This window comes from Phyllopteryx taeniolatus, chromosome 11 (assembly GCF_024500385.1).
Source record: "Phyllopteryx taeniolatus isolate TA_2022b chromosome 11, UOR_Ptae_1.2, whole genome shotgun sequence".
NCBI lineage: Eukaryota > Metazoa > Chordata > Actinopteri > Syngnathiformes > Syngnathidae > Phyllopteryx > Phyllopteryx taeniolatus.
The window spans coordinates 17,040,475-17,060,999 of record NC_084512.1 but is presented as its reverse complement, the minus strand read 5'-3'; the positions used below and the strand labels follow the sequence as shown (position 1 = coordinate 17,060,999).

At 41.1% G+C, this 20,525-nt stretch overlaps 2 protein-coding genes across 3 annotated transcripts; one reads left to right on the top strand and one right to left on the bottom strand.

Annotated features, from left to right (window-relative positions):
• Positions 1-75: 75 nt before the first annotated feature.
• Positions 76-10,318, bottom strand: pyroxd2 (pyridine nucleotide-disulphide oxidoreductase domain 2). Of its 2 annotated transcripts, none has more exons than XM_061790613.1 (18): positions 10,117-10,304; positions 9,160-9,235; positions 8,291-8,452; positions 7,849-7,868; positions 7,652-7,745; positions 6,518-6,591; positions 6,293-6,448; positions 6,045-6,198; positions 5,894-5,955; positions 5,718-5,815; positions 5,151-5,292; positions 4,912-5,046; positions 4,764-4,836; positions 3,130-3,283; positions 2,876-3,027; positions 908-1,014; positions 596-716; positions 76-520 (listed from the first exon to the last, which is right to left on the bottom strand). In XM_061790613.1, the coding sequence occupies exons 3-18, from the start codon at positions 8,418-8,420 to the stop codon at positions 450-452; spliced, it is 1,743 nt and encodes a 580-aa protein (XP_061646597.1). In that variant the 5' UTR covers positions 8,421-8,452; positions 9,160-9,235; positions 10,117-10,304; the 3' UTR covers positions 76-449. The 2 variants fall into 2 exon arrangements, 1 of the variants encoding a protein (XP_061646597.1); XR_009790890.1 differs by lacking the exon at positions 76-520 and adding an exon at positions 1,369-1,549 and having other exon boundaries at positions 691-716; positions 10,117-10,318.
• Positions 10,319-11,624: 1,306 nt separating this feature from the next.
• Positions 11,625-20,525, top strand: slc25a28 (solute carrier family 25 member 28). The gene is made up of 4 exons (XM_061790044.1): positions 11,625-12,183; positions 16,486-16,714; positions 17,290-17,346; positions 19,024-20,525. The coding sequence occupies exons 1-4, from the start codon at positions 11,842-11,844 to the stop codon at positions 19,572-19,574; spliced, it is 1,179 nt and encodes a 392-aa protein (XP_061646028.1). The 5' UTR covers positions 11,625-11,841; the 3' UTR covers positions 19,575-20,525.

Sequence of the window (20,525 nt, the reverse complement as noted above, 5' to 3'; positions counted from 1 at the left end):
AATCCTGCCATGCAATCAAAATGTTTGCTGTCCCCATATTGTGCATATAATAATAAAACCAAATACAAGTGCTACTAAAATTCAATTCAGCTTTATTAACTTTATTTCACATTAAAAACACTCAACAGATGCACATTTGGTGATGATGAGAAAGCATGTTGGTACCAATTTACAATATCAAGCAGGCACTGCATGCATACATTGATACGACAATTTAAAAAGCAACTATATTTATGTGTGGCAATATTGCACTGTTTTACTTGGAGTGATCTCACTTTTTCCCCACGAGAGAGCCTTTGGCATTAATACGCAATTAACATTATGATCATAACTTGTCACAGACGTGCAACCCATATGTATTACCTATGTACGCTATAAAGTGTGCACAGCATAGCACCTGATCAGATCGATGTGTCGAGAGTCTTTTTACTGGACACATTAATAGTTTGTCAGTGGCGTTTCAGGTCAGCCATGGCAGTTAGTGCGGCGTTCCAGCCATTAGACCCCATCACACCTCCACCTAAAAAAAAAAAAAGTTTAGTTTACATTTTTGCAATATTATACCAGTTTCTTGAGTGTTCCAATCCAAGCAAACCTGGATGACTGCCACTGCCACAAAGATACAGGCCTTTAATTGGCGTACGGTAGTCTGAAAGTGAGGGCAGTGGTCGTGCTAGGTACAGCTGGTCCAGTGACATTGATCCATGAAAAATATTCTGTAAAGCAGTTTTTAGATTTTGTTTGCTTTGGCATGGATAAGTATGTGTGTGAGTACAGTAAACGAGCGAATATGCTGACTCAGTTCAAACACTCGTTGTTTTCATTACAGGAGAGTCGAATGACATGGATTTAAGTACATAGGCGTGTATGAACAGTTGCGAGTGTCAAACGAGTCACAAGTGTTTACCCCTCCGGTGAGCCCAAAAATCCTCTCCAGGTCAGGCGGAGTCAGGATGTCCCTGCCCACCACTGACTGTTTGAATCCAGGGGCATATTTCTCCACCCAGTCAAATACTGAAACAAATACACAGATGCATTTTAAAAGTTAACCAGGTTGAACTATAAAAGATTCCAGTTCAAATATTCTGACTATGTCTGACAATGACGCTCAGGTATGTAGTTTTTCAAAAAAGCAAAAACTACTGTGGCATATTTATTGAGACCACTAAAGTAGCAAACCCTCAAATAAATGCTGTTTCAAGTAGTTGCCAGCCACGTTACCCACAAATACATAAAATAAATGGTATTTATCTGCAAATCATTAAAGATGATGGTGGGGTGGGATGGGTTAAGATGATATCACAATTGGCGAGTCAAAATTAACATTTTACGGCTCATAAAAACACACTGAAAAGGAAAACTGCAAACCAGATTAAGTTTTTCCACTTCAGAGGCGACACCGTGGGCGGGAGGAGCCGTCCGAGGCCGGCTGGCGGGGGCCCTCTGATGGCGGGTCATCAGTGCCAATCGGTCAGCATTGACAGTGGGATACTTGCCAGAAAATGTAGAGTTGGCCATGGCGCAAGGCAAGGAATTTAACACCGGCTGTCTGTTGGTGTTTGTTTTGTATGTTTGTACGTGCACAGATACAAATTAGCGATGTACAACCTGTTTTTTTTTTGTTTGTTTGTTTGTTTTTTTAACTGGTCATGCAAACACATTTACAAGTAACAAAATACTTCACACTGTTGTATTTAAAAACTCAATAAGAGCTGCCCATGAAGTAGTGTATTTTTTCAAGTATTTGGTATTTTAGCTATTTTAATGTGTTTGCAGTGCTGACTTGGCTGCAGACAGCAGAATAAAACAAAGCAAAATAAAAGCAAATATATACAGCAGTGGTATACAAACTGTACAACGTGATACATTTACAAGTTACAAGATTAAGATATAAAATAATACATAAACTTGAGAGGTTGAGTTGGCTGCAATGATTTTTTTTTTTAGATCCAGCAATTATCAGTAATGAGCAACACAAAAACGCAGTACCTCTTCTACTTCAGCAATCCCATTTGGATAAGTCACTCTGAACTATGAGATGTGGTGGAAATGCAAACCACATGGGCCACAGGAACTTTTGCTACCGGGAGCTCAAAGTTCCTGGGCCGGTTGATGGAAAAGCGGCTATAGATGCTGCCTAATTTTTCCCCTCAGGAAGAAAAAGAACAACCGATGTGCAACTAGCAGGACGTAATTACCTTCCCAATGATACCACCATGTGTCTTTACCACAAGACACCACCTGCAGAGCAGACATAGCATCTGTAAAGCTGACATTTGCAGCCAGGTGTAACTGCTTCAGTATGTAGTGTGGATACTCCGGAGCAAAATTTGCTAAACATTTGAACACTGACCAGAAACAGATTGTTGTCCACCAACCGTCACTTGCCAATTTTATGCAGATGATGCTGCCTTTTATGTGTATACCAAAGATAAATTCCAAGCTACTAAACAACTAACAGATGTTATGAGTTATGTGTGCCAATTGCTAGATAGTTCACATCTGCATTTAAAATTGCCAAAATAATGTTTGCATCTAGTTCGCAAAAAGAGCAAAAGAATTTGTCCCAGACCCTCTTGTGATGGTTAAAAGTACTTAAAGAGTTTAAATATTTAGTTGTAATTTTGGACTCATAACTTAACTTGAAGCAACATATTGAGAAAACTGCAAATAAAATGAAATTTAACCTCTCCAATTTCAGACAAGTTAACATTTGACTCGCTTTTTCAAAATAAACTTCAAACTAATTAGCGATTAAAATAATTTGATCGATCCTTCTCAGTTAGTGAAAACATTTTGAGGAAATCGAGTGATATGCGCATAGTGTAGACACCACATTTAATCGTGTTTTGAATGTTGTGCATGTATTTCTAACCGTTATCTGCGAAGGCCTCTCTGTCCTGCTCACTCCACTCTCTGCCCTCGATGTGGAAGGGGGTGAACTGTGTGAACAATGACACCACATGACTGCCAGAGGGCGCCAACGTGGGGTCCAACACAGACGGAATGGTCATCTCGATCATAGGCCTGAAAGACAAAACACAAGACAAATTGATTAGATTACTCTACAGCTTCTGCAAAGCAGTCAAACGGTTTCAGAGTGTTGGTGAGATAATGAGACAGGTTTGCCTTGTTGAGGGGCGTCCATTCATGGCCTCCATGTAGGCCACTTCCAGTATGTTCACACTCTCACAATTGATGTGAATGGAGCACTGATGGTGAGGTCCTGGCTTTTTGTCTGGTGTGGGAGCTGCGAGAAAGTTTGGCAGCTTGTCCACTGCCACTGTTAATAACACAATGGGGGGGATAAATAAATCACACTTAAAACAATGTTTGCATCTAGCGTGGGTATCCTCACTCTTGAAATTTCTGTTTTAACAGTAAAGACTGACTAAATTGATTATATGTTTGAATTACAACCACAGCAATTGTGCAAAAAGCCCTTAAATTGAATATTCAATGTAAGAAAATATATATATATCTTTAAGAGCTTTACCAGTGACTTAAAGACCCTGTAAAGGGAATTTGGAGAGTTGTTTCTAAAGACATGTTTGAAGATAACTGCTGAAAATGTGAAAAGACAGAGAACGACATAGTACTCAATTGTGCAGATATAGTGTTAAACAATTTCAGTTGTGCTGATTTTTTGGGGGCCTTTGAGAGCAAAGACAAGTGTGTCAGTTATAAAATATTTATTTTCACTTTACAGGGACTTTAATCTTACCATGTACCGTATATGGGCCTTATCCTTCTTAACCCTTACTCATTAAAATACTTGAAACTAATTAACTAAATACTTGACATTTTTCATTTTAACTCCAGAAAATTACTGTAGTACATTACTGGATTTTTTTTTTATTAATGTAAAATTTGTAACATAATATTTATAATATAGTTACCATAATGCCCATATTACTGAACATGATCTGTCCAGATTTTAGGCTAAAATTTGTTTTTATTTTTGTTGAATTGGTATATTTTAGGCGACACGGTGGCCGACTGGTTAGAGCGTCAGCCTCACAGTTCTGAGGAGCGGGGTTCAATCCCCGGCCCCGCCTGTGTGGAGTTTGCATGTTCCCCCCGTGCCTGCGTGGGTTTTCTCCGGGCACTCCGGTTTCCTCCCACATCCCAAAAACATGCATGAATTGAAGACTCTAAATTACCCGTAGGTGTGAATGTGAGTGCGAATGGTTGTTTGTTTGTATGTGCCCTGCGATTGGCTGGCAACCAGTTCAGGGTGTACCCCGCCTTCTGCCCGATGATAGCTGGGATAGGCTCCAGCACGCCCGTGACCCTAGTGAGGAGAAGCGGCTCAGAAAATGGATGGATGGATGGTATATTTTAGCAGAAAATGGCAAAAGACAAACTGTGCAAGAGATTAATAATTTTCTAACTATAAATTTACAAAATAGATTTTTAGGTATTGAGACTGAAACATTGGAAATGGAATTTTGGGATAAAAGTTATACTGTATTATAAATGTTTATTTATAGTAATATATGAATGCAATATTATTTTTTTGAAAGGAAAATATTGTTTTGTCATTACTTCTCATATTTCATAAGCCTTCGAAAGACCACACGCCATAAAATAAGACTTAAATGTATGGCATCCATTTGGACTCATGTTTCCAAATATGGGTCCTTGCTGTGTAAATAATGTTGCTCTATTTCTTCCTGTATGAAACTACCATTTTACTGTATTTGAAATCAGTTTGTTTTTTGTGTGGATTTGACATTTCCATGACAGGCCTAAATGTTTACCATTGATCTTGGTGACAGGTGAAGTGTAATCGATTTGATCGACAGCTTTCAAGAACTCTGAAGAAAGGGCACCCTAGAAAAAAAAAATAAAAAAAAAATCTTGTGCAGTCATTAATCATGCTAATGTTTTTTTGGTAATTATTATTACCTGTGGCATGAGGTTCTTGAATGTGACATAAGGGGTAGCATTTGAAAGAACTATTCTACTATGAATCTGTGTGCCATTCTTCAGCACCACTCCCCTGGCTGCACCATCTGAGTCAACAACAACGTGCTCTACATCCTGCAAGTCACACTTGGTTTATAAGCAAAGATCACATTTGGAGATGATAAATTATGCAGTCGTGATATGCGAGTGGTGGATTCCTTTCTATAATTAAGCGTTACCTTCTCTGTGAAAATGTCAGCGCCATAAGATCGGGCAGCATTGGCTAAAGCTTTAGACACGCCTCCCATGCCGCCTTCAACGTAACCCCAGGCACCTTTCTCCTTCTCCAACTCTCCCATCAGGTGATGCAACAGCACATACCTACAGCATGCAAAATTCCACCCAGAGTGGCTTACAGTAAATGGATCCTACACTGTTTTTAACAAGTGCCAAATGAAGCCAAAAAAAGTACAATATTGCAATCTCACCATTCCTACTTTTACCACATTCATTCTGTACAGGCAATGATTTCAGTAACATTTTAACATTCCTAACTATCCATTCATTTTCTAAAGTGCTTTTCCTCAAGAGTGGAGTCTAACATCAATGTTTTGGTAATGTGGAAGGAAGCTTGAGCATAAAAAAAAAAAAACACAAACACATGAAGAACACGTTAACTCCACACAGGAGGGCCTGAGCTGAGATTCAAACCAGAAACTGCTCCACTGCTTTTCCAGAAGATTTTGATTAAACTTCAAATTGTCCCACTTCTGGAGCATTTCTGTTTCCTTAACAAGTTGACTCACCCACTACCAGGATTGCTGGGACTGGTCATGGCTCCAATCACACCGTCCGTAGCCAGGGTTGCTTTCAGTGGTTCCGACTCAAACCAGCGATTAAGGATCTATAACGAGAAAACGCAGGCATCATTATGACGCCAGCTAGAGACAGTAAATATTCAGCTAAATAATTAACGACAAACCTTCATGATTGGCGCTGTTATGATCTCGTAAAAGTCTGGAATGTTTCGGCCTAATTTCAAGCCTACAATAACCCAAAAAAAAAATACAGCCTAAGGTGACTCATTTATCTGACATCTATGTTTAAAAGGACTTCCGAGGCATGTTACACACCGCATTTGACAACAGGCTTCAATGATTTAGCAGCAGCCAGCCTTCTCTTTAGTGAGCCAGTTGTGACACCTGGAATGTCCACAGGAGGGGCATCCAGGAGTGGGTGGATAGCGCCTGCTAGCTTCTCAAGGTGCAAAACAAACTCTGAAAAAGCCTGGTAGCAAAGAGAGTTCAAGATGATCCATTTGCAGCAGAATACATAACAGTAAATAAAACCATGTGTGCATGCGTCATGATGCTTGAATCACCTTTGCATCTTTCTGGGAAAATTTGGCAATCTCCTTCTGGTTCTCGGCGAGATCCGAGCCCAGGGTGAGTGACCTTGGCAGGCCACCCCTTACCCCCTCCTCCAACATGGGGGTGAAAGCATGGGGGTCCCTCGTGTACACCTTCAGCCCATGTTTCTGACAACAAACGATACAACGGGCACTTCAAAAACACATCCCTTGAATCCTTGAGCGTACATTGTTTACCTTCAGCTCCAAGTCCGCGTAAATGTGGGGCCGTAATAAGCTCAGCAAATAGGAGCACCTTGAGAAGTGGAAACCTACACACACAAAAGTGGTATTACAACTAGACCTAATGTGCGCTCACTGGACACTTCATTAAGTACACCTATAAGGAAAATAACCTAATAATAAGGGTTTTTATATGAACCATCAGAGGGGTATTTATTACCTCCAGCAGCAGGATCATGCAAAAACTGCATTACCAATTTCTATCAAACTCTTGGAGGGATGGCACGTGTGCCGAGCTTATTGCATTTTGCTGTACATATAGATTAAAAATGCAGCTAGAGGGGGAGGAAAACCACAATGTTTAAAATTCCATCTATTTCATTACGCACTAGGAGCATAAATGAGTCTTTAATTAAACATGCACCAAACATCAGCATGGTCGTGCAGCAAGGGCAAACTTGAATAGATTTTTGCTACAGTCTGGCTGAAGCAAAACTTCATTCAAGTTTTTTCATTCAAATATTCCTCTCAAATAATGCCGGGTACTCTCTGCAGTTGAATACAAAAACAACCCCAACTGCTATTTGAGGAACTTTTCAAAGGAGGTGTCTCCTTTCATTAGGACATTTCATTAGGATCAATTGTTACCATGTCATTATATTAAACGATGTAGGATTGATTGAATCCCAAATCTGGCAGCTGACTCCCACCATGGTAACTGCCATCTCGCCTTGAGGCGAATGTTATCCAAAGTCAATGTATATATAAACATACATTATATGTCAACATATAACATAAAGTCAACCAAACTGTCAACTACAGTATTTCGGGTCATTAAGTGAAACAGTCGCAGTATTATGACCGCTTGTCTTCGCCCGGTTGGTGAGAGATTTTTGAACAAACAAGTCCATCTTCTCGCCTTTCTGTTACAAACCTAGTTTGTCCTCCAATCTTGACCTCCAACATGGTGCACAAACAAATACCCAATCACGTGATAGAAAACTGCCTACTGTTTACACCCAATTGCCTATTGGTAAACCAGTGGACTGAATTTATATGGCATGTGATGTTTTCGTGTAATTTTACAAAATCCGAGGACTCCCTGTATGTCCTGTTTAAGGATCAGTCCAGAGGATGGAAGCATTTTACCAGAGAAGATTTCCTCTGTCACTGCTGCACCTCCCAGCACATGTCTGCGCTCCAACACTGCTGTCTGTAATCCTCCCTTCTGAAGGTAGGCAGCCTGGTACACACACAAGAACAATAAAACAAAACACTACCTTTGACCGGAAATCATACGGGCCATAATACTGTATGGTGGTTACAGAAAAAATGTCTTGACTCACTGCCACCAGTCCATTGTGTCCTGCAGTGACATAAAAAAAGAAATATATATATATATATATATATATATATATATATATATATATATATATATATATATATATATATATATATATATATATATATAATTGCTTAAAGAACTTTGGTAATAAAGTTAGCAGAAAGTCAGTGATAAATGTATAAAATGAAATTGCATAAGTATTCCCCCAGTTCAGTTTATTTCAGTCCAAAGCTGAAGAGGTTCAAACGCACAAAGTTCAAGCTCCAACTTAATTTGCACAGTTACATGTTAACCAAAGAGTAAACTTTCTACGAGACAAATATTAAAATAATTACAAACCTTGTCGTGCGTTTAAGTTGAAGTACAATTAGACGCAACGTTGCATTAAATGTTGCAAAACCCAACACTTTTTTTTTTTTTTACCAAAATTCGTCGGACCTCACCTCCACCGATGACCAGTGCATCATAGTGTGATTTGCAACCGATGTGTGTAAAGGCTCTGCATCTCGCCACAGTGCCCAAGACGGTCGGAAGTCTCTGTGTACGATAAGTCCACATTGCACGAGCAGCCATTCCGAGAATTTTAGATCCCACCTACCGAGACACTGAAGAAGAAAAAAACAAATAAATAAATAAATAAATAAATAAAAAGGTTGGACACACACTGGACACACACTGGACATGTTGAAGTTCAAATAGTCGCTATTCTACTAACTATACAAGCGATACATCATTAATTTAATTTTCAACACTAGACTAAGCCATGCATACATCAATGGTGACAAAATATTTATTTAAAAATAAATAAAATAAAGCGTTTCCGCTGCTTGGCGTTATCCACTTTGACCACTTGAGGACGCAGTTGTTCCATACAGGGAGTCACAACAGCCACGTCAGCAAAACTCAAGTTATGAAACTAAACTACCACTATCTACAACAGTTGCTAAAAAAAAAGTGCAAGAATAGGGATTGTGGGACAGTCAAACCCCCTCAGAGAATTTAAAAGGGCTGGGGCCAACTCCCACATCCCCTATATACATACAGTTCACCCTGAACTGGTTGCATTTAAATATAGGAAAATAAAATCAACTGTACTTATAACGATTCAATTCAATCACTCAATTAAACAGCGCTTAACGATTAAATGCAAATGTATTGTACTCAAAAGTTAAATACAACTGGGCTGTACTTAGGCAGTAAATCCTTCACATACCACTATAGAGGGACACACTTTATCAATAACTGCTCTAATATACCTGCTCATGTTACTGAATGATAAGTAGTGTACTGTAGAGTGTATGGTGTACTTGACCTGGTTAATTTGAGGATGTCAGGTAGGGTTGTGTTGAGATGAGCTCTTCAGGCATTACCGCTCGAAAAATATTGACCTGGTTGAAAAGCCATAGATCATCATCATCAATAGAAGTCCACAGGGAAAATGTCACTATGGGTATGATGAAGGAATAGTTTTACTCGGGGCAAAAAAAAAAAAACAGAATAACCACATAGTGTAATCCTTTCCTCATAGAGGGGAATTCTGGATTGTATTTTGCTTACACGGTGAAAAATAATTCTTCTTGGTTGCATTGATGATGCATTCTGTTGGCTGAGGGAGTAAAATGAGGTGTAAGGGGTGTTCTAAGATTTCTCTCCTGAGCCTCCACCCTTCTCCCTTGGTGGATTAGAACAGGCAAGAGAAATGATCCGGACAGGCTGAACGCTTCGCTTTTCCGTTAAGGAACGTCTGCAATCGGCCTTAACGAGATCACAAGAGGAGATTTTGTTCTTGTAAGCAGAAATTAACACTTCATTTCCCTTTGTCAGCAGAAATTCAACACTCCAGCCAGCCAAGGCTCTCTCAGGCATTAAAGGGGAAAATTCAATTATGGTATTATTACAGCCCCACACCAAAACACCATAGCATCAGTTGTAGGGGGGCGGGGGACTTTTTCCTCTACAGGCTGACAAACTAATGACCTACAGTCAATGTACTGACATTTGGAAGTATTCATAATTGTATCATAGAATTAGAATAAGCTGTAATAATTCAACCATGAATAAGCAACATACTTATAATGAAGCTGAGTACTTCATTTATAAGAATAAACTAAATCATATATATTTGATTCATATGTTCAGCAAATGCCACTTAAAATACATTATATTTTACTGCTTCATTGACAGTACTGTTGATACGAAAACAAAATCCAACCTCGGAATGGAACTGTCAGATCACATTTAATAGATTGTATTGCAGGAAAGATTTTACCTTTCTTCACTGATTGGCTTCAGGATTCCAGTGCTTTATTTTAAGGCTCGCGGCGACCATTTCCACTTGTTTTAGGCATCCACCGCGATGATTTCTTTTCTTGTAAAGAGCTAAAGCAAACTTGTGGGGAGCAGGTAGAGAAAGCATCCTGGCAGAACAAAACACTAGATAAACAATGAACTTGATCAACAAGTTCTATGTTGACAGCTTGACATAGACCAGCTTCGGTAACTAATATAAACTGACAGCAGACATAAATACCTATACAGTAGATATCTTATCTTGATGAATAATGGGTGTACAAATATGGCTCAAGAGGTTGAGATAGCCAAGACAACACTAAATTGTTTGCATCAAATTTACATTTAAGTGAGAACTCTTGAGTATAAATTGATATATTTTATCATATTTTAATAGTGTGTTCTTTACTGCTGACCTTTGAGTGTGTCATTAATAGATACTTCTTCTTGTGCAGCAATACAGGACGCCTCTCATTCAATAAAGTGGAAGTCAATGAGGAAGTGCCGAACCATAAAGTTTATCTAATCATGTGTAGTGTGTGTGTGTGTGTGTGAGTTAATCCCATATGCTCGCCAGCCTTTTCATTAGGTGCAGTACACTTCGCAATAGAATGGAATATTTCCATCCATTGACTGTGAAAAAAATTAACAACCATTATTTGATTAATTGATTTTAATGGGATGGGAGATTCTCTGGGAATGTTCTGAACTATAGATCCGATTTTTTTAAATGTGCGAGAAAGCCAGAATACCTGGAGAAACCCCATGCAAGCATGGGGAGAACATGCAAACACCACACAGGAAGGCCAGAGCTGAGATTTGAACCCAAAACCTCAGAACTGTGAGGCAGATGTGCTAACCACCATACCGATGATTCAAGGGCAAGTGAAAGTGGATAATTTCCCTATCAATGCCGGCAACGTATAATCACCGGCAGAATAATTTAATGCTCTTTCACTAGATGGCAGAAGGTACAATTAACCTCTGCAGACACATTGCCATTCTTCAAACAGAATAGTAGCTTTTTGTGTTCAACTACACAGGCTCAGCTTTCACACTAAGTACATTTGTAAGTAAATTGAGACAAGATCATCATTATGTCAGTATATATAGCTCTCGTGACATTTGTGTTCGGTGGTGTGCAGTGAGTTTTCTAATGTATTATGTATCTTGGCTCAAAAACAGATGGGAAACACTGCAGTAGGTTACCATGCTGCCCCCCCCCCCCCCCCCCCCAAAAAAAAAAAAAAAAAACAGTTCTTTGTACATAAATATGATGGTAAATATCAAACTTATAACATTGACAAGTGTACTCGTGAGTGTAAGCGCAGACTATTAACAAACAAGGTAAAACTCTTGCAAACATAAGGCCACAAACCATTACTTAAGCCTGGAGTGGCCCAAGAGTGTACGCTGTCCGCGTTTTGAATGACAGGTCTTTCGGCCAATAGCGTGCGGAGGGCATGCCTCTTGGAGCCAATCAGCTTCGTCTCTCGGCACTTGTAGTGTTTCCGTGTGTTCCCGTCCTTCCACGGCCTTGCGTGGCTGCTGCGGCTGGGAAGTAACGACGCCGGTGGGAATGTTGTAGCGGGCAAGTAGCTGCCAACCCCACCTAAGGGAATGCAAAACCTCGTAGCCGAATTGTACACATTAAGACATTTGTACGCGGCCGAAGAGCCCACTTCCTCTCGTCCCTCGGTTTCTCATGGAAGCGGATGGATTTGTAAGGAGGCGTCGGATGACAGCGGAGACTGCAGGCAACGATCCCGGGGTAGCTGGCGCATCTGCCGGGGCAGAAGTTCGATGGCTGGGGGGCAGATTTCTGGGAGTTTCGGAAAGTATCGTTGGAAGTCTATCGCCGAGGATCGGGGGCGAGACCGAACTACAGAGTGTTGACTTCACCCGTAACGGACAGGATCAAAGTGATGACTCGGAACCGGACTACGAAGGCTTGCCACAGGGAGCCTCCACGAGCACCCACATGTTGGCCGGAGCCGTGGCCGGGATCATGGAGCACTGCCTCATGTTCCCCATCGATTGTGTCAAGGTAGCCTGGCTGGCTCGGCGGCTAACTTTTTACACAATGTAGCGTTTTTCTGCGCCATAGATGTTGATAGAATTCCCTGGCTGTTAGCATAGCTCGTTAGCCTCCCATGCTAACCCAAACACGCGTCAGAGCTGTGCGCAAGGTCAGCGGTTAGCTTCTCCTAGGTAACCCGTTAGCACGCTAGCCTTAACCAGATAACCAACGTCGCCTAGTTACCGGAACATTTACTAGTCACTTTTTGAACCGAGTCGCCCTTTCGGTGTCTCGCTCGTCACGAAATCAAGTCAAAACCTCCATTAGCTTGTTTCGTAACCAACGTGTACGCGTTTATTTGGAGGGAAACTTAATTTGAAAAAAGTTACTAACACAAGTCAACAAATGAGCCTCATGGTTATCGAGCAATCAATCAGCTTTATTTACACACTCCAGGTCCAAGGAGTAACTAAATAGGCTACACAATGGAAAGCAGATAGCGACTTACAAAGACTAAGAAAGCACAGTATAGAAGAGTTTACACGCAAAAGCAGACGTCCATGTTTGGGTGAATTGAGTAAAATGGGTTTCTTTATATCTGGTTCTAAGTTAAAGCTAACAATTTTTATTTTGGGTAGTCTAAGTTAATATAAAGTAAGAAGATAATCGGGGGGGGGGGGGGGGATCAAATTTATTGAAAGGTCTTTCAAGGAGGTCTTAGAAGTGGCAAAGCTCGACAACTCCAAGAAAGCATTTTTCTTAAAAATCAAACAACTCCATAATGTTCACACAACTATAAAATTACACTGTAGTGGTATTATTCCTTGTAACTACAAATAATTAACAGGTGAGTGTTTTACAACTACAATCTCTTGAACTAACATTTAACCTAATTTGAATTAAGACCATAATCCTAACCCTTGAAGGGAGAGGAGCCAAATCACGCGGATTGCACAGTCAAGTTATCTTTGTCATTGCTGTTATCCTTAAGATCTTGTCGACCCACTTGATTGCCATCAACATCGGTAAAGACTCCCTAGTAAAATTTGTGGACCTGCTAACTAACACCGATCTAATCGATGTAATGATGGAAATTTTGACCGAAACCCCCCCAAGAAATCAGCTCCCAATCAGGAGCCAGCTCGGGTCATTCATGTCCAAGAACAAGCCCTGCTGCAAATAGCAAAAATCAGCGACGACAGTGAATCCCCACATATTTTCTGTTTGGTATTCCCGTAGTGACATAGCCGCAGATTTTTTTCTCCTAACTTGTCTTCCCTGGAAATTCACGTTTATTTGCAGTTTCTGTGCTCAGGCCAAAATAATTAAGTATTATTTGTATGATGGAATCTTGTTCTAATTCATTGCTTGTGCTATTCGTCAGCTTTTGAGATGTCCTGTTTTGTTGGTGGTCCTTGAATGCACCTCATGCACAGTCAAACAGTCAAAAGTGTAACTGAAAGTATGTTTCTGTTATTTGTATGTTATTTAGGCTAGTATGCTAGCTGATTCAATTGATGAGCCTCATGTGAAGGTGTTTTTTTTTTGTTGAATTCTGAAACTACTGAATACTGTCATATGTAATAATGTAACAGGTTTGTGTTTGCGTACACGGTAGCAGCACGGCATTGATGCTTTATGGTCCTCTCTGTTTTAAGTACTAGTATCGATACACAATTGCAACCCTTTTACAGGCGGGAGTGTCGATTATTTGCACTTTTGCCATTCGCGGCAGGGCTCCTTCCCAATCCTCCTCGAATATCGAGGGTTCAGTGGAAGTGACGCCCCCCCCAAAAGGTTTGTAATTGCCTCCATGCCCCAAAATAGCAAAGCACTACATGAAGCTCCTTAACTCATTGCAGCATAGTTCCTTGGCACCAAACTGCCACAAGATGGCGGCAAAGCACTACATGAAGCTCCTCAGCTCAGTTCACCATAGTTCCTTGGTACCAACGTCCCACAAGATGGTGCCAAAGAAACTCTTATTGCCTTGGCCTGAGGCAGGTGAGTTTTCCAGCAAATAACGAAGGATTGGTTCCCCCCAAAAATATGCACATTTTTGAATGGTGAACCGCAAACATGCAGGGGACACTGTATACTGAAATAATGATGGTCTAATTTCAGTTTACTTGCAAACTTACTTAGTGTGAAATTTGGGCCTGTGTAGTTGAACACATAGCTATTATACTTTTGTATGAATGGCATCAGGTGAATACACAGGTTAATTCTACCTTCTTCCATCTAGTGGAAGAGCATTTCGCTGGCATTGATAAATGGACAAAGATACATTATTTGGAGTAAATGAATAAGAATTTTCTGACCAATAAGGTGAAACTAGATTATTTCCCACAGCACACGTGATGATCTCTTTCAAAAATCACGACATTTCTAAGTGATCCCAAACTTGAACAGCAGTGTATTCTAAAAAGCATTATACAAGAGGCAAAGGTACCAGTGTTTCCAGAGCTGGGACTGCTATTGTGTAGCACTTAACCTTATGTTAGAAGTACTGAATGATTACTTTGTCAGTCATTTATCTGGCAAATAAACTCATATATCACATTTCACTTGTACTAGTCACATGACCTGTGCTGAATGCTAGTTAAACTGTGTCCACAAACACTTAGTTCTAAGTGCGTTATATGGCAGTGTTTTAATCACGTGCAAACATTTGCACTTCTGTTTGTTGTTGTTGATCAGTGCATTGGCGAGATGACACAATGAGCTTCGGACATCCAGCTCTCTGTGTCACACCGAAAAGCAGCTCGCACGCCCACCCTTCAGCCACGTCTTAAACACCTGTAGTTTTTTTCTCACAGCCTGTACGGACCGAGTGGAGGCTTGTGTTTACTGATTTATTTTGGAGCTACGCAGCTAATGGAGCTCAGCAGGAAATCCTTGCACAGTGCACATGAACTAAAACCTCCAACGGAACCTCTAAGCTTCAACACAATCTATTTTATTTTGGGAAATAAAGGAGAAGCTGTATATATAGTTCGTTCATGGGTCAAAATGTCACCTGTCGTCAAAAAACTCTTTAACTGTACAGGGACGGTTTTGGGAAGCATTTTAACTTGCTTAACTGTCATAATAATGTAACAAGAAGTTAACTTATCCTCATTAGTTGAGCTGGAACCAGTTGACTTTGGTGAGAGGCTGCATATACCCTGGAGTGTGTCTGTCCAGATTGTCATTCTCCCTTGACTGGTCGACGATTGTCTGCAGTGAATTTTGCATCTTTAGAAATTTTTGTGAGCACTTCATTTTTTTAAACCTCACCTTAATTGGCTTGAAATTAGTCCTACAATTAAAGACGTCTTTCATAGTATTCTTACAGTCAGTATCTATATTGTGAAGGGTCGGTTGACGACAGATTTGACTAATCTATGTTAAAGCAGTAGTGAACTCATGAATATAGGGAATATTTATATAAAAAACACTTCTCGGTCATAAATATGAAACAATCAAATGAAAAACGGTAAAACCGAGCATGCTGCATGACCATGTATTCCAGCCCCCCCCCCCCCCCCCCCCCCCCCCCAGGATATGAGTAGCCCTTGGGCCTGTTGTTAAAATACCTCACCAATGATATGGGACATTGTGATTTCTTAGGAATGTTGTAGAAGTGATCATTTGACAATGTCAACACTTGCAGAGAATTACCAGTAATAATGTATAATAAAAAGTAATTTGAGGGAAATTAATTCAGAAGTCTTTATCATATTGGAATCCTTTTGTATTGAGCTGTACCCAAGAAGTAGCTCTCTGTTTCCAAAAGGTTGGTGACCCCCAGGCGTATTCTTTCGCAAACTAGTTTGATGCGCACCATTAGGAACCGCTATAAACCGAGTAGCCCTGTACCACAGGTCTATTCACCCTGCATTCCTCTCTTGTTAGCACAGGGTCTCATGAGGCCATGTTTATTCTTTGCCCAAGCCCTGCATGTGCATACAGACCGAGGGGCGGGTGGAAATTTGTCCATCCAGCTGGAACACTGCTACTCGGGGATTACCGCTATATCACTGCTCGGTTTCGAAATGCTACTTGGCCCCACCACCCAAAAACACATGATTGACTCAGTCTTAGATTAATTTATCACTGTTTACAATTGTGGACACAAAGAAAGTTGTGATCTCGGGTCAGTGGGAACATAGGCAGGAAATTTGCCGTGACCTTGGAGCTTGTAACTTCATGCTTCCTTCTATTCAATAATGTAATGTACACTGACACACTCCACGCTCCCTATTTGAACCTGAACCGTTATTTGCTCACGAGGCTCTTTCATAGCTGTATGATTGTTGACTTTGCCCCATTTTAATTCTTCCCCAGACAAGAATGCAGAGCCTCCAGCCTGACCCTGCCGCCCGCTACCGGAACGTGATGGATGCCCTCCGCCGCATCGTGGCCACAGAAGGAGCATGGCGGCCAATGAGAGGGCTGAATGTGACCGCCATCGGGGCGGGGCCTGCCCATGCCCTCTATTTTGCCAGCTATGAGAAAATCAAAAAGACACTGAGTGATGTGATCCATCCCGGCGCTAACAGCCATTTGGCTAATGGTACCAATAAAACTCACCGATTACACAAATAGGCAGTGATGTATGATGATACAATACCATCCCAATGTTTAATAAATAGTCCCATTTCTGATGTAGGCCCATTAGTACATGCTATAACCCTCCAGCATCTTGATTGAATGAAGCATTTCCGTTGCAACTGTTGTAGCCACTCCTCTGTAGCTAAATTCCAGTTACATATGACTCATTTCCCATGTGTGGAAATCCTTATACTGAATGCCATTGTCCCTTATTCCTTGTTTTCCCTACTTTCTCTCTTCCGTCTTTCCAGAGTATTGGGAGGCTGGGTAAGTCCTCTTTCTGCCCTCCAAACTACTCTTTCCTTCCCATTTTGACCATGTTTCTTTTGCTCTCATAGAGGCGATGAACGGTGTTGTCCACTTAATGTCTCTCATGAGCGGATGACTTGCTGAGTAATACAAGCCAATGTCTTGTTTGTTATTTAGTAAAGCCTTCATACTGATATTTTCCTACCTCTTTCCAGCAGTCAGTATGCCTTGTGAATGCTCACTGGCTGTCTCGAGATCGTTTTAATGTCTGAGTCGTGTTAATTGCAGGAGCAGCCGGATGTGTGGCCACTCTGCTTCACGATGCATCCATGAACCCATCAGAAGGTACAGGCCTCTTTTTATACCTTAATAGCACTTTTATATGAGCCAAACTTCAGAATTATGTGATGTCGATTGTTGATTTATCACAACTTGGAGCAGTTGTCAGAAAATGGCAGAGTTATTCTGCTCAAAGCACTGGCAATGAAACAGGAGTGCAGGACATTCAGGCTATTCAGCAAGATTGTCCTACTCCGTTGAAAAAATATTACTGAATGATTGTTAATTATTTTCCATAGTTGAAAAATGATATTTAGTAAAATGCTGATCCCTATGGTCAGTTGGAGGAGTGTTTGGGCCTGATTTACTAAGACTGCAAATAGTGGGTGCTAAATTGCGTGTTCAATAACAGAATGTGGGTGCTGTTGGTGGGCATGTTACGTGTGATTTAAGATTGTAGCTATAGATTCCGTGCGCTTTTGCCAGCAATTGTAAACGTGATGGCGACTGTAATATTTAAAATACGATTTTGGACTCGCTAATTGTTTTCCCTGTGGGAAATTTGGCAGTGTACCGCAAGCGCAAAATGAAACTTTGAATTGATGCAATGTGAAGTGTCAGTGGAAGAGAAACAATCATATTACTGAGTTACAGAAGAAAAATCGATTGCTCTGATAATTTTGGGGGAAGCCAGCAACCGCATACAAGCCATGTTTTGTTTAGCTCGACCCTAGTGTGTGACAGTTGGATGCATATGCCTGTCATGCATAACCCTGCATTTAAAACTTGGGAAAGCACAACCAGAAAACTGCTCTGTGAGAGACCAGCAGCAATTGTTCCAGTGTGCTGAAATGACCCATGTGCAAAGAAATAGAGTTGAAAGGAGTTTTATCATAGTTGAAATAGCATGACTCCTTCTTGTGACAGGCTACAAGTCAGTTCTTAAATCACTCGAAGCTTTAAAATTGGATTAGCCTGCACTATACTGTCACCACTTTGCGCCTAATGTGCACCTCTGCCATTTCGGACATGCTACTTAAAGACGCAAAATCAGCCATCGCAATTCGTCTCAGGTTTGATGAGTCACGTGTGTGCTAATTTCATCTATTTGCACAAAGTCCTCAAACATGGAGAATTAACCGTTTGGCAATTTAGTGTAATTGGCAGATGCAGTGGGCCCTGTCAGTAGATCAGCTTCTGTGTGTGAGCAAGTTAGCGCCCGTTTTTGAACGTCCAAACGTTTAGTAAATCAGGCCCTTAATGTGTAGCTGTTGAATTTGCCACTGTTGTGAACTATAAAATAGAACCTCAAACTTTGAACAGCCAAAAGTGAGTATGTGAATCTGGCCAAATAGCTACGGGGAAACTGCTGCTGTTAACTTGTTAACACAATTATGTCCGCCATCCTGCATTATTATTGAAAAACTGTTTTACATACAAATTTTAACTTTTTTTATTTTTTTATTTATTTATTTTTTTTATTTTTTATTTTTTTATATATATATATAAATGACCTGGGCGATCTGTTCATATTTAAACTCAAATCTGACTCTTGAGGACAAATGTTTGCCCACGCCTGCTTTAGAGGTTCTACTGTATTATGAACTATTACTGTTGCTTTATTTGTACAGAAACTCGAGTGAGTTTTCTACTGTTTACTCATTTCCGTTTTCTTTTTTCCGTCTTCATCTCTCCGCCGCACCCCCTCTGACATCTTCATGGTCATCACGTGGTCCTTTTTAGTTGTGAAGCAGCGCATGCAGATGTATAATTCGCCATACCGCGGCGCGTTGGACTGTATACGCGCCGTGTGGCAGAAGGAAGGACCCGGCGCGTTCTACCGCAGCTACACCACTCAGCTGACCATGAACGTGCCCTTTCAAGCGCTCCACTTCATGACTTACGAGTACCTGCAGGAGCTGCTCAACCCCCACAGACAATACAACCCTTCGTCCCACATGCTGTCCGGCGCCCTGGCCGGGGCCCTGGCCGCCGCCGCCACCACGCCGCTGGACGTGTGCAAGACCCTGCTCAACACCCAAGAGTCGCTTGCCCTCAACTCCCTGTCGGCCAACCAAGGAGCCCACAGACATATCACGGGCCTGGCCCACGCCTTCCGGACGGTTTACAGGCTGGGCGGCCTGCGGGGCTTCTTCAAGGGAGTGCAGGCCAGGGTCATCTACCAGATGCCCTCCACGGCCATCAGCTGGTCCGTGTACGAGTTCTTCAAGTACGGACTCACCAAGCACCAGCACGACAAGAGGCGAGCGCAGCAGATGGAGGCGGAGATGTAGATGCTGCCAGGGGGAAGGCAGCTTATAACGCACAGCTCATGAAATTACATTAAGACCCATCTCCACTGTCCCTTTGGCCAGACAGGCATTTTCAGAAAGAGTTTTTAAACCGCTGTTTGCTGATTACGCACACTTTGATTTATGTTGCTAAAGTAATGTCACAGTATTAGAATTGTTCAACTTGAGGCCACGGGTTGTCGCCAGAAGAGGGCAGTAGTGTTATTTTCTAAACCTTTGCTGTTACGGCTCACCCTTTTTTTTAATTTTTTTATTATTTTTTTTAACACAGCCAAATCTTTAAGTTTGCAGATCAGGGTTTTTTTTTTTTAAGCCACACAAAACTATCATTCATCCCGCCCCCCCCCCCCGCCCCCCCCACCTCAAATTACAAAATTATAGGGTAAACTGGAACCCCGGAAAAAGTAATTTAAATAGTTATGTACAAATCTGCATTTTTGAGGAGATGAGACCATGGGTCAAGTTTTTGGTCTTTGTTTGCGCCGTTTTACGTCCACAAGTAGACATCGGAGTAATCTAAATCTTATTTAATTTATTTTCAATTTCACCCACATAAAAATGTAATCCATAATTAGGAACCTATTAGGATAGTTTGCTTTGTGGCGCTTCCACTGACAACCCCTTGTACTTCTCAGCTATTCACCATTATTGCCTTGTCTGCAGACGGCTGTTCTGAGGCTGATCTTAGTTTCTCTCACTGCTGCTGCTAAGTCTGCTAATGTTCTTTGAAGGTGGAGGTTGTATGGAATAGGCCACAGCCCAAAAATCAAGCGTTTAAGTCATCTTAATAAACTATGTTGGAAAACGTTGAAATCGTACCCCTGTTGAGTAAATGGAAGCTGACATTCTTACTGATTCTGAATTGCACTCATCAAATAATAATATGTGAGCAGTGGACAGTGCTCATGAATAATAATAAATAAATAAAAACTG